Here is a 13,308-nt window from a genome sequence, read left to right on the forward strand (position 1 = left end):
AGCTTCTGTTATGCTCTATTTCAACAGATATATTTCAACATTTTCTTAGAAATCTACAGTATTTTACATTACTTACATGGGAGAGTGAATTTCTGAAAAACGTCTCCAGCATCTCTTGTCTTTTTTTCTTAGAAATAGAGTCTTTAAGGAGGTCTCTTTCTCGCAATGCAGTCAAAGTATAGGAAACTCCACAGTCATCAAAAAATGTCTGAAGCTTTTTGATGAAGGCTTCTCTATCATGCTGGTCATTAAAAAAGAGCACCTGTGGTAAAAGATAATAGAGAGAATGAAGAATAATGTATATATAGTATATTATATACTCACTTATAGCATATAATGAAATGAGTTATTAATGAAAGGGATTCTAAGAATCAGAACAAAATCAGATCTATTTTTGAGATTGCAGCCTATCCCCATTTAAGTAAATTTGCTGTGCTGCTCCTTTTGGAGGGAAAAACTAAATCTGATTCTTTTTTCTTCTCCTGAAGAAGCACTTTGACCCAGTGCATGTTATACATGGACACTCTATACAATATATTCATAATCTTACCAGATCATATTCTTTGGGGATCCTAACTCGGGCAACTCTGCTACCATTATTATTTGAGAAGGTGACCTCTATATTCTGCTGATTCTGTAACCTGATTGTCCTGGTGTTCGATTTGGTACCATCTATAACCGTAATGACTTGGTTTGGATGCAACTGAATGAAGACATGTTGGAAAGGCTCATCTCCTCCACACCATTCTGAGGCTAGAAAGACAAGTTGTATTGAAAAGGAAGACATTTTGAATAAATTTATACAGGCGAAAAACAAGAATAATAGCGAGAAGAATTACAATTGAAGGATACAATTGAAGCTCATAAGCCTCTATGTACGTATTGTAATAGGGCTCCCCACCTGCTGTATCCTATTTATAATAATGGTGTCTTTTAACTTATCACCTATCCACAAGATAGGGGATACTCATCTGATTAGTGGAGGTCCGATTGGTGGGACTGCCATACCCTCTGAATGAATGGAGTGGCATGTCACTCATAACCACTGCTTCTCCATTCATTTTCTATGGGACTGCCATAGATAGAGCGCTGTAAATTGTTACTTTCAGCAGTCCCATAGAGAAAGAATGGAGTGAAAGTGGTCATATGTGACCCGCTCCTCCGTTCATTTGAGGGGACGGAAACCCCATTCTCATAGCTTCACCCTTTTTAATCAGACGCATATGTCCCATTCTGTGGATGGTGGATAGGTTAATTACTCTTTAAGGGGTCTAGGCACTCTCTCAGACAACATGACCAAGGTGTAACTCAATTCTGCAAACCCTGTAGCTTAGTAATGAATGTGCTAAGGCAAAGATCCTTAGTATATGTCTAAGGCCTCATGCACATGAACGTATTTTCATTCCGTGTCCGTTCCATTCATTTCAAAGGGTCCGCAAAAAAAAGTAAGGTACTCTGTGTGAATTCCGTTTCCATATGTCCGTATTTCCGTTTCGCAAAAAAATAGAACATGTCCTATTATTGTCCACATTACGGGCAAGGATAGGACTGTTCTATTAGGGGCCAGCTGTTTCGTTCCGCAAAATACGGACGCACACGGATGTCATCTGTATTTTTTGCGGATCGCAAAATACATATGGTCGTTTGCACGAGGCCTAACTACTGAGATTTTGCTTATCTAGATCCTAGAAATGGTACAACCCCTATATACAACATCAAATATAAGTATACTGCATTATGCTATAGGAGATATTTTTACTTTCAGAGGTGCATAGATCTTTAATATCTAATGATTATAATACATCTTATATATATATTTATGCATCAACTTCACAGTACCTGGAAATCCTTCTCTATTATTCATTTTTCTGACTCCAGAGTCTTCAGTCTTTGGTTGCATTTTGAGGAAAGTTTGCTTTCGATACCTTGCAACCAACAGGGCAATTATAAGACTCACTGAAAGGAACAGATAACAGAACGTATGGTTTACATAACACTTTGGTGTGGCAACCTGATGACATTTGCCTGTATCATTTAGTATTATATATATATATATATATATATATATATATATACAGTCCTGATCAAAAGTTACTTTGATGGTCTGCAAAAAGGACTCCCTAATCCCATACTATATGTGGCAGAGAAATTTACTCAGAATGATCCTTGTGGTATATTTAGCCAGTATAGGATATCCAGTCACTATGCATCAGCTTGCATGTGGTAAGTAAAATCTACAATACATCTGACTAAATTAAACGCTACAGTCCTGATCAAAGGTTTAAGAACTGAAAAATGGCAAAAAATCATATTTTACATTGTTGGATCTTAACAAGGTTCCAAGTAGAGCTTCAACATGCAACAAGAAGAAATGACAGTGAAACAAAACATTTTTTGAGCATTCAATTAATTGAAAAATAACGATTAAACTGAAACAGGCTGTTTTTCAGCTGATCCAAATTTTAGGACCACATGCCTTTAAAAGGCCAAATCTGTGCAAAGATGTGGATTCATTGTCATTTTCTGTCAGGTAGTCACACGTTGTGATGGTAAAGGCAAAAAAACTCTCCCTTTTTGAACGTGGTCGGGTTGTTAAACTGCATAAGCAGGGTCTCTCACAGCGCGCCATCGCTGCTGAGGTGGGACGCAGTAAGACAGTCATTTGGAATTTCTTAAATGATCCTGAGGGTTATGGAACAAAAAAGTCAAGTGGAAGACCCAAAAAAATTTCAACAGCACTGAGCCGGAGGATCCAATTGGCTGTCCATCAAGACACTGGAAGATCCTCGACCCAAATTAATGCCCTTACTGGTGCTGACTGCAGCCCCATAACCATCAGACGGCATCTGAGACTGAAGGGCTTCAAAAACAAAAAACGTCTTCAAAGACCTTGTCTCCTTGAACGCCACAGAAATGCTCATTTGGACTTTGCAAGAGATCACCAAACATGGGACATTCAAAGGTGGAAAAAAGTTTTATTCTCTGATGATTTTTTTTTTTAACCTTGATGGTCCTGATGGTTTCCAACGTTACTGGCATGACAAGCAGATCCCACCTGAGATGTTTTTTTACGCGCCACAGTGGAGGGGGCACCATAATGGTCAGGGGTGCTTTTTCCTTCAGTGGAACAATGGAGCTTCAGGAAGTGCAGGGGCATCAAACGGCCGCTGGCTATGTCCAGATGTTGCAGAGAGCATTCCTCATGACTGAGGCCCCTCGTCTGTGTGGCAATGACTGGGTTTTTCAACAGGACGCTACAGTACACAATGCCCGCAGGACAAGGGACTTCTTCCAGGAGAACAACATCATTCTTTTGGCCCATCCTGCGTGTTCCCCTGATCTAAATCCAATTGAGAACCTTTGGGGATGGATGGCAAGGGAAGTTTACAAAAATGGACAACAGTTCCAGACAGTAGATGGCCTTCGTGCGGCCGTCTTCACCACTTGGAGAAATGTTCCCACTCACCTCATTGAAACCCTTGCATCAAGCATGCTGAAACGAATTTTTGAAGTGATCAACAATAACGGTGGAGCTACTCATTACTGAGTTCATGTTTGGAAGTTGGATTTCTGTTTTGGTTTTTTTTTGTTTTTTTTGGAGGTGTGGTCCTAAACTTTTGATTAGCTGAAAAACAGCCTGTTTTAGTTTATTCTTTGTTTTCATTAAATTGAATGCTCAAAAAATGTTTTGTCTCACTCCCATTTCTTCTTGTTGCATGTTGAAGCTTTACTTGGAATCTTGTTAAGATCCAGCCATGCTAAATATGATTTTTTTGCCATTTTTCAAGTGGTCTTAAACTTTTGATCAGGACTGTATATATCAATTTCTAAGCAAGAAATAAAATCATATTTTTACCAATAGGAAGACAGCAAAGAGCTGCAATTGTGATTCCAAATCCAGCAGCACATCCTTCAAAGTAGTCTGTGACCATAAGTGGCACACACTTCTCCATGTCATCAGATTTTAGCTGTTGGATTTCAACACATGGATCATCTAAGAAAAGAGATGTTGTTTATTAACTTGTCAAGCGTTTATCATGTTGTTTTGCCTCAGCCGGGATACAGAACTGTGTAGTACACACTGCTGAAAAACTCTATTTGACAGAGTGAGGGAGCAGGACATATCAGTTTATGGTCAGCCCTGAAGAAAGGTGATATATGAAAGACCTCTTCTGCAGGAAGAATTCAGCACCTATATATTGGGGCCTAACTCTGTATAGGTTGTGACATCAGAAGGTGATGTCTCTACATTTTTTATGTGTATATATATGTCCATTAAAAATTCCACTGCTGTATATTAAATTATTATTAAAGGGGGCCTTTCACCAAAATTTGAAAATTTACAGTTAAACCTACTGCCTTGTTGGGCTAGCTCAGCTGAAATTAATGATACCTTTCGCTTAGTGTTCCATTGCTTCATTCTAGAGAAAAAGTACTTTTAAATTTAAGTCATTCTGTGCATCCTTGAACCTCCTGCTTGCCCTTCCCTCATCTCCCTGATTGGTGAGATGACTATGCAGTAACCTGGCCCAGTAAGTCAAGAAGGAGTATGTATGTGTTCTCAATAGGGAGAGTACGCTACTGCCAGATAACTCTGGCAGTAGCTAATCACCCTTGAGAACAAAGGATCAAACATATTGATATCCAACATGCATAACCCATTTTTAAAATGCTGTGAGAAAGCTGTAGTGGAAAAGTTGGGACCCTGATACACAGTTAATGGTTTACTCGTCCAGCTATGATAAAAATCTATAAGATATGATATACAGCTAATGTGTATGGCCACACATTTTTTTTTCTTGCAACTTTTTAAATACCATAAATTATAGCAGAAATCTACATAGCTGGTGTCGATTTAAAATTCCGGTGCACGGACTGCCAGAAGATAAGTCTAATAGATTAAACGGCCTGTATTATTATAATATAGAAACTTTTAAAAGAGTAAAGAAAAGAACAAGATGATTAAGGATTCCAAGGACTACGCTGGAACACTACAGTGAACATGTGCCATCAACACACGGCATACAATACAAACTGATACAGCCAAAAGAACCAACACGTCTCTGTAAACTGTTCTACATCATCCTATCACTAGAAAGTTTCGGGAGAACAAAGAAAAAACAGGGAAACAATAAGATGGGTCAGACTGCTGACTTGAATGGAAAGCTAAAATGTCTCTAGCTTCGACTATAGCTGTTGCCCAAAAATCCATGTCAAAGTGGTAAATGGAGAAAACACATTTCATTATGACATAATAAAAAGCTTTCCAGACACAGACATCTCAACAATCTCACCGTTCTTCCTGAAGACATTGTTCTTAGTTGCCTTCTCAAATGCATCATTCACAGAGACAAGGACATCATGAAAGCTAGTGTTCATGATATTAGATATTTCATCTGATGTGAACAACCTATACATCAAATGATTACACCAATTAAAGTCAGCTTATTGTTAACTGTTAGTACAACACTGCATATGCAGAATATTTTAGGTTGGAACAGTATAATTTCAGAAACTCCCCTAAATTTTATCTGAAATTTAAAACCATATAGCAACAGGTTTCCCTTTTTTTAATAATCTGTCTTCATTTTCAGGCTACTAGCCTGAAATGCATCAACGTTTTTTCTGCGTTTGTATCCTGTAAAGAAATAAAGAATCCAGTCTTTTGTATGGCAGTTCTAGTCCCCCAGTGTAAGGCAGGGTGTCCTCCATTTTAAAAACAATGTCTAACCACTATCAACCACAATCCCCCGATCCATTGTCCACCCCATTGCCTCTAAATACTCCCAATTCTCAGTGACAATGCCTCCTATATCCAGCAACTATATCCCCAATGTCCCAGAGGCACTAGGGTAGTTTTATTGAAAGGTTATTCCCATCTCTTCTTTTAATGACTAACATGGAAACAACCACAATAATCTTTGGCCAGGACTAGGAGGAGTTACAGAAATGGCTTAGAGGCCAACATGAGATACATAAACAGCGTAGCACAGCAAGCTACACTTTAGGAGTAGCCCCCATTCACTTCTATGGGAGTCATAGAAACAGCGCAGAGTTCAGGCCTCTCTGATCTTGCCGTAACAGTGACTACCCATGGCTGCAGAATACCAGCATCATTCACACTTTAGCAATTTTTGGCTGAGATGGGTCTCTTTAAAGCTGGTCTTTCATATGTTATATTTAAAATCAAGCACTTTGGAGTACAGTGTATCCACGTTATTAAGAGGTACCTATCTCTTAATAAATTGGGTGCATGAAGGGCTCTCTTTAAGACAGAAAATGAAATGTTCACATGCTATAAGCAGGAGTAGTGTGGCATTTATCTCTCCACCATTTTCTGGCTTAAAGCTTAATAAACTTGTAGGACAGATGGGAACCCTGCTCACTTCCCTTCCCCCTCCTCTCCACACACACACACACACACACACATACACATTTGACATGCACAATAATTTATCCCCTCCCCATCTATATTGTGTTCAGTCTCAGTGTGGTGGTTATGTTCACCTATATTATGGTGGTATTTTATAGTCATGGTATGGGGGCATTATCTAGTTAAGGCATGGTGGTATTATCCAGTCACAGTTTGGGGGTGTTATCCATTCACTGTATGGTGGTCTTATCCAACCACTATATTGTGTATTATCCATCCACAGTATGGTGGTGTTATCCAGTCACTGCATGGGGGTGTTATCCAGTCACTGTATGGGGGGTGTTATCCAGTCACTGTATGGGGGTGTTATCCAGTCACTGTATGGGGGGTGTTATCCAGTCACTGCATGGGGGTGTTATCCAGTCACTGCATGGGGGTGTTATCCAGTCACTGCATGGGGGTGTTATCCAGTCACTGTATGGGGGTGTTATCCAGTCACTGTATGGGGGTGTTATCCAGTCACTGCATGGGGGTGTTATCCAGTCACTGTATGGGGGGTGTTATCCAGTCACTGTATGGGGGTGTTATCCAGTCACAGTTTGGGGGTGTTATCCATTCACTGTATGGGGGTGTTATCCAGTCACAGTTTGGGGGTGTTATCCAGTCACTGTATGGGGGGTGTTATCCAGTCACTGCATGGGGGTGTTATCCAGTCACTGCATGGGGGTGTTATCCAGTCACTGTATGGGGGGTGTTATCCAGTCACTATATTGTGGTGTTATCCAGTCACTGTATGGGGGGTGTTATCCAGTCACTGTATGGGGGTGTTATCCAGTCACTGTATGGGGGTGTTATCCAGTCACTGTATGGGGGGTGTTATCCAGTCACTATATTGTGGTGTTATCCAGTCACTGTATGGGGGGTGTTATCCAGTCACTGTATGGGGGTGTTATCCAGTCACTATATTGTGGTGTTATCCAGTCACTGTATGGGGGTGTTATCCAGTCACTGTATGGGGGGTGTTATCCAGTCACTATATTGTGGTGTTATCCAGTCACTGTATGGGGGGTGTTATCCAGTCACTGTATGGGGCTGTTATCCAGTCACTGTATGGGGGTGTTATCCAGTCACTGTATGGGGCTGTTATCCAGTCACTGTATGGGGCTGTTATCCAGTCACTGTATGGGGCTGTTATCCAGTCACTGTATGGGGCTGTTATCCAGTCACTGTATGGGGCTGTTATCCAGTCACTGTATGGGGCTGTTATCCAGTCACTGTATGGGGGGTGTTATCCAGTCACTGTATGGGGCTGTTATCCAGTCACTGTATGGGGGTGTTATCCAGTCACTGTATGGGGGTGTTATCCAGTCACTGTATGGGGGTGTTATCCAGTCACTGTATGGGGCTGTTATCCAGTCACTGTATGGGGGTGTTAACCAGTCACTGTATAGGGGTGTTATCCAGTCACTGTATGGGGCTGTTATCCAGTCACTGTATGGGGGGTGTTATCCAGTCACTGTATGGGGCTGTTATCCAGTCACTGTATGGGGGTGTTATCCAGTCACTGTATGGGGCTGTTATCCAGTCACTGTATGGGGCTATTATCCAGTCACTGTATGGGGGTGTTATCCAGTCACTGTATGGGGGTGTTATCCAGTCACAGTTTGGGGGTGTTATCCATTCACTGTATGGGGGTGTTATCCAGTCACAGTTTGGGGGTGTTATCCAGTCACTGTATGGGGGGTGTTATCCAGTCACTGCATGGGGGTTTTATCCAGTCACTGCATGGGGGTGTTATCCAGTCACTGTATGGGGGGTGTTATCCAGTCACTATATTGTGGTGTTATCCAGTCACTGTATGGGGGGTGTTATCCAGTCACTGTATGGGGGTGTTATCCAGTCACTGTATGGGGGTGTTATCCAGTCACTGTATGGGGGGTGTTATCCAGTCACTATATTGTGGTGTTATCCAGTCACTGTATGGGGGGTGTTATCCAGTCACTGTATGGGGCTGTTATCCAGTCACTGTATGGGGGTGTTATCCAGTCACTGTATGGGGCTGTTATCCAGTCACTGTATGGGGCTGTTATCCAGTCACTGTATGGGGCTGTTATCCAGTCACTGTATGGGGCTGTTATCCAGTCACTGTATGGGGCTGTTATCCAGTCACTGTATGGGGCTGTTATCCAGTCACTGTATGGGGCTGTTATCCAGTCACTGTATGGGGGGTGTTATCCAGTCACTGTATGGGGCTGTTATCCAGTCACTGTATGGGGGTGTTATCCAGTCACTGTATGGGGGTGTTATCCAGTCACTGTATGGGGGTGTTATCCAGTCACTGTATGGGGCTGTTATCCAGTCACTGTATGGGGGTGTTATCCAGTCACTGTATGGGGCTGTTATCCAGTCACTGTATGGGGCTGTTATCCAGTCACTGTATGGGGGGTGTTATCCAGTCACTGTATGGGGCTGTTATCCAGTCACTGTATGGGGGTGTTATCCAGTCACTGTATGGGGCTGTTATCCAGTCACTGTATGGGGCTATTATCCAGTCACTGTATGGGGCTGTTATCCAGTCACTGTATGGGGCTGTTATCCAGTCACTGTATGGGGGTGTTATCCAGTCACTGTATGGGGGTGTTATCCAGTCACTGTATGGGGGTGTTATCCAGTCACTGCATGGGGGTGTTATCCAGTCACTGTATGGGGGTGTTATCCAGTCACTGTATGGGGGTGTTATCCAGTCACTGCATGGGGCTGTTATCCAGTCACTGTATGGGGGGTGTTATCCAGTCACTGTATGATGGTATTATCCAGTCACAGGATCGTGATGTCATCCAGTCACTGTCACTGTTTTTAACCTGTCTGTGTCTTGCCAATCATGTTTAGCTTTATATGTTAATAAAAGTAATTACTCAATCATGTACACTGTTTTGTTATGAGATTTCTTTATACTATTTAACCCTATGTATCCTTATTGGCTAGGAAAGTATCACTTTATATATTTTGTAGACAGGGCTAATCTATGTACACAAATTCATGTATAAAGATTCATAGTGTATTTCCCAGGTAATCACATACTCACCAGGACCTGGCTCTGCACTAGGCAGCAATGTCAAGTGTCAATGTCACCGAGCAGCAATTGCATTTATTATGCCACCAGTAATTATTTTTAATGCATCAAAATGGACGATTAATGATAAATTAAAGTTTATTTGTTGATCTCCTATACTACCATTCATAAGTATCGCTATGATTGCTCAGAATGAGTATAAATGTGCCTTATATGGGGGTGTATTCAAGCTTAGTGCTTAGGGCAGTACGAGCTTCAAATACATACCTGCTAACATACAATGTCCCGCTGTCCCGCTAGTATACCATGGCATTTAAAGAGTTAAATGACCTAGCTCAGAGTTATCTCATATTTTGGCTGTTTAACTCCTTAGATGCCACAGTCAGTAGTGGCTGTAACATTTAAGGGTTTTGTTAAAGTGATTGACACCCTCATCGCCCATACTCCGCCACCACTTTGTTATAGAAAAGTGCCTATGGGTTGCTATGGCATATGGAGGCCTAATAATTGCCTCAAGATCTGCCTTCTATACAAGTATTTTATTCCCTGCAAGAGATAGGCGACATGTTATATGCTGCAATACAGAAGTACTGTGGCCAGCAACCAATTAAGTTTGTTTTTCAAAAATGTAATAAAATGATTACAAATATTTACAGAAAGGGAAAAACAAAAAACCCTTTCCCCATTAATTCGGAATATATGGTATTGTAATTGTATAGTAATGTTTAATAACCCAAGCTATCACTATTTAACAATTTATCTGCATGTTCAACATAAAAAATAAATAAAAAAAAACTGCACCAGAATTGCTGTTTTTGTTCTCAAGGTTCTCCCAAAAAAGGAATAACAGAGATCAAATGCTTATATCTACCCCAAAATGGTACCAATAAAAAAGTCAACTCATCCCAGAAAAAAAGCAAACCTAACACAAACAAAATTGAAACAAGTAAAAAACTTTTGCTTTCTGATTTTCTTTAAAAAAAATTTTTTTTTTTTTGTGTGTGGAACAAAATCCTATGCATATATGGAATTTCATTTTTTCCTGTCTCTTCCCCTCAGAAAGAATTATTAAACATTAATCAATGTTATATGTACCCTAAAAAGTACTATTGAAAACCCATCAGAAAACACGTATAGGTCATCAATATCAGATCAACGGGTTCCGACTCCTGGACCCCCAGAGCCTCGCTGATGAGCTGTTTGAAAAAGGCCAGAGCACCGATCCTCTTCCTAGGCCTGTGATGTCACGTTCAAAGGTCACATGGTCTAAGCACAGCTCAGTCACATTCAGGTTAATAGGCCTGAGCTGGAGTACCAAGCACGGATGCTATCCAATAAATGGCGCCGTGCTTGGTAAGCAGCACTCACTGAAGCGCCACAGCCTCCTCAAACATTTGATCTAATATTGATGACCTATCCAAAGGATAGGTTATAAATAGCTAAATCTTGGAAAACACCTTTAAAGCCAAATCAGGTTTGGTCATTAAGGGTTTAACCTTACATCCTGTCCTGTGATAATGGATCAATCAGGTGGATTATTGTAGCCTGTATGACCAATCTACTTAGACACACTAGCAGATGACTTTACAATTGCCCTAAACACTGTACATAATCAAATACATACCCATTTTTCAAATTTTCAAACCAAAATCTGTCTCCTTCTCTTGTTCGATTGAATTGACTTAAGATGATTTCAGCTATAAGCGGACCATCAATCTCTGACAAGACTCCAGGAATAAACTCCAGCTTTTCAATGTCATCGTCATACAATGCCTTTAACTATTTGATAAAATAATAATCCAAGTTATAATGACTTTTTGTTTTGTATATCTTTAATTTATAATTGTTAGTTTTATTTTTATGATTAACGCTGCCATACATGTCTTTAAAGTTCTAATTATAAAGTTTTACTGGTCATAAGAATCGGGCAATCACCTGGTACTCTGATGGGGTAGACCTGTTAAAGGGCTACTATATGATTAAGAAAGGACTATTAGGAGAGCCCAGTTAACTGTTTCAGTATGGTACTTTACTACTGCTATATTAAAACTAATTTTCACATCTACTCTGTGAAATCAGAAAACTTCTCTCTTGAGATAGTACTAACTGATTGAGGGAGCAATCCAATAATAAAAACGTATATAAGACATTAGTACAGTAGACAACTGCGCCAGTATACTTGTAATCTCACTACCTCATAATGTAGTAATATCATATTACAAAAATCAAGACATTAGTTTTCCGTATAGAAATTGATAATATATAGATACATAGATATTTTCTAGCACTATATATACAACACAATAGGTCTTAATGATATATTTAGTTGGTTGGATATCATAGAAAATTCAAGACAAGAGCAAAGGTATTCTTTTTTATTAATCCTTCACACGTGCAAATGATCGGGGCAATTATTGGGAAGGAGAGTTCCTAGCAACACTTGTCTATTGCTCTCATTAAGGCCTCTTGCACACGGCCGTTGTGGTTCCGTTCCGTGCATTGAGGACCGCAATTTTTCATCCCCAATGCACGGGAAACGTCCGAGCGGCACCCGGAACTGATCCAGAAGTATCAACTTGAATGGGTCTGTGATCCGTCCGTTCCACAAAAAGATAGAACAAGTTCTATTTTTTTGCGAAATGGAAGCAAAATTCGTAGTGCTTCCGTGGGGTTCCGTTCCGTGCTTCCGTTCTGCACCGCATCTCCGGATTTGTGGACCCATTCAAGAGAATGGGTCTGCATCCGTGATGCGGAATGCACACGGCCGGTGCCCCGTGTATTGCGGAACGGCCGTATGCGAGGCCTAAGAGAAACAAAATGAGTGTTGCTGGTCTGATACCTCTTAATAGCTAATAAAAATAAATGCAATGATGTTACATAGCGACCTTTCAAGACAACTTAAGTCTCTTCCTCAGGCATAATACAAGATAATACAAGTGTCTGAAGAGACAGCAATATTTATTAGTATTGATCGAGCACCAAAGTGCTCGTGTGCTCGAGTAGAACACTTTGCGATGCTTGGGTGCTCTACCGAGCACCCGAGCACAATGGAACTCAATGTGAGAAGCCGAGCATTAAACCAGGCACCCCCTGCTCTGAAGAGGGGAGGGTGTCGGGACTCTAGTTCGGCTTAGGAGTCCCTGCTCTCACTCCATATATAGCTATGTCAATATATGGAGTCAGTGCTTGGGGACACCCCAGTGTATTTAAATCTAATTTAGCCTGTATTTTAGAAAAGTTTCTGCCAGGATTCAAACGGATGACCTTCTGTACTAGAGGCAAGGCACTTAACCACCTAGCTATAATAGCTGCATAGCCAGCTACAAAAAAAGAAAAAAAAAAAATGAAACTTCTACTGTACTGTACTTCTACTGAGACCTATACAGTAGAAGTCTTTTTTTTTTTTTTTTTAAGTGACTGGCTATGCAGCTATATAGTGTAGTGGTTAAAGTTCTGGGCTGTTATGCAGAAGCTATGAGTTCAAATCCTGTCACAAACTTTTTCAGAAAAAGAACTTAATTTAAACAAATATATATATATATATATATATATATATGTTTTTAGCCATAATATATTCACACATATTATTATATATTTAGAATATATGATATCTAATATATAAAGCTGAGTGTACGTGTGTGTGTGTGTGTCCTCTAAAGGAATCTGCACCGTTGCATTTACAATCACGAAATTTGGCACACAGGTACATCAGGTGTCCGGGAAGGTTTTTGATCAGGTCTCAGCTCTCTAGTGCGTACCATTCGTGAGATATTCCCAAAAAATGCATTAGCCAATAGAAGCTTGGTCACATGACCCTTATCAGCCAATAGAAGCTCGCAGGTCCTCCAGTCTCCACATACAC

General features: G+C 40.5%; 1 protein-coding gene across 1 annotated transcript in view; it reads right to left on the minus strand.

Annotated features, from left to right (window-relative positions):
* LOC120986322 (dual oxidase 1-like) overlaps window positions 1-13,308 on the minus strand; it is an 82,183-nt gene that overhangs the window by 37,442 nt on the left and 31,433 nt on the right. Inside the window, exons 12-17 of the mRNA XM_040414843.1 lie at window positions 11,071-11,225; window positions 5,295-5,410; window positions 3,857-3,994; window positions 1,840-1,956; window positions 551-753; window positions 77-262 (exon numbers count right to left, since the gene is read on the minus strand). Of these exons, the coding sequence (XP_040270777.1) occupies window positions 77-262; window positions 551-753; window positions 1,840-1,956; window positions 3,857-3,994; window positions 5,295-5,410; window positions 11,071-11,225 (915 nt within the window). The remainder of the gene's footprint in view (window positions 1-76; window positions 263-550; window positions 754-1,839; window positions 1,957-3,856; window positions 3,995-5,294; window positions 5,411-11,070; window positions 11,226-13,308) is intronic.

Source organism: Bufo bufo, chromosome 1, assembly GCF_905171765.1.
Source record: "Bufo bufo chromosome 1, aBufBuf1.1, whole genome shotgun sequence".
NCBI lineage: Eukaryota > Metazoa > Chordata > Amphibia > Anura > Bufonidae > Bufo > Bufo bufo.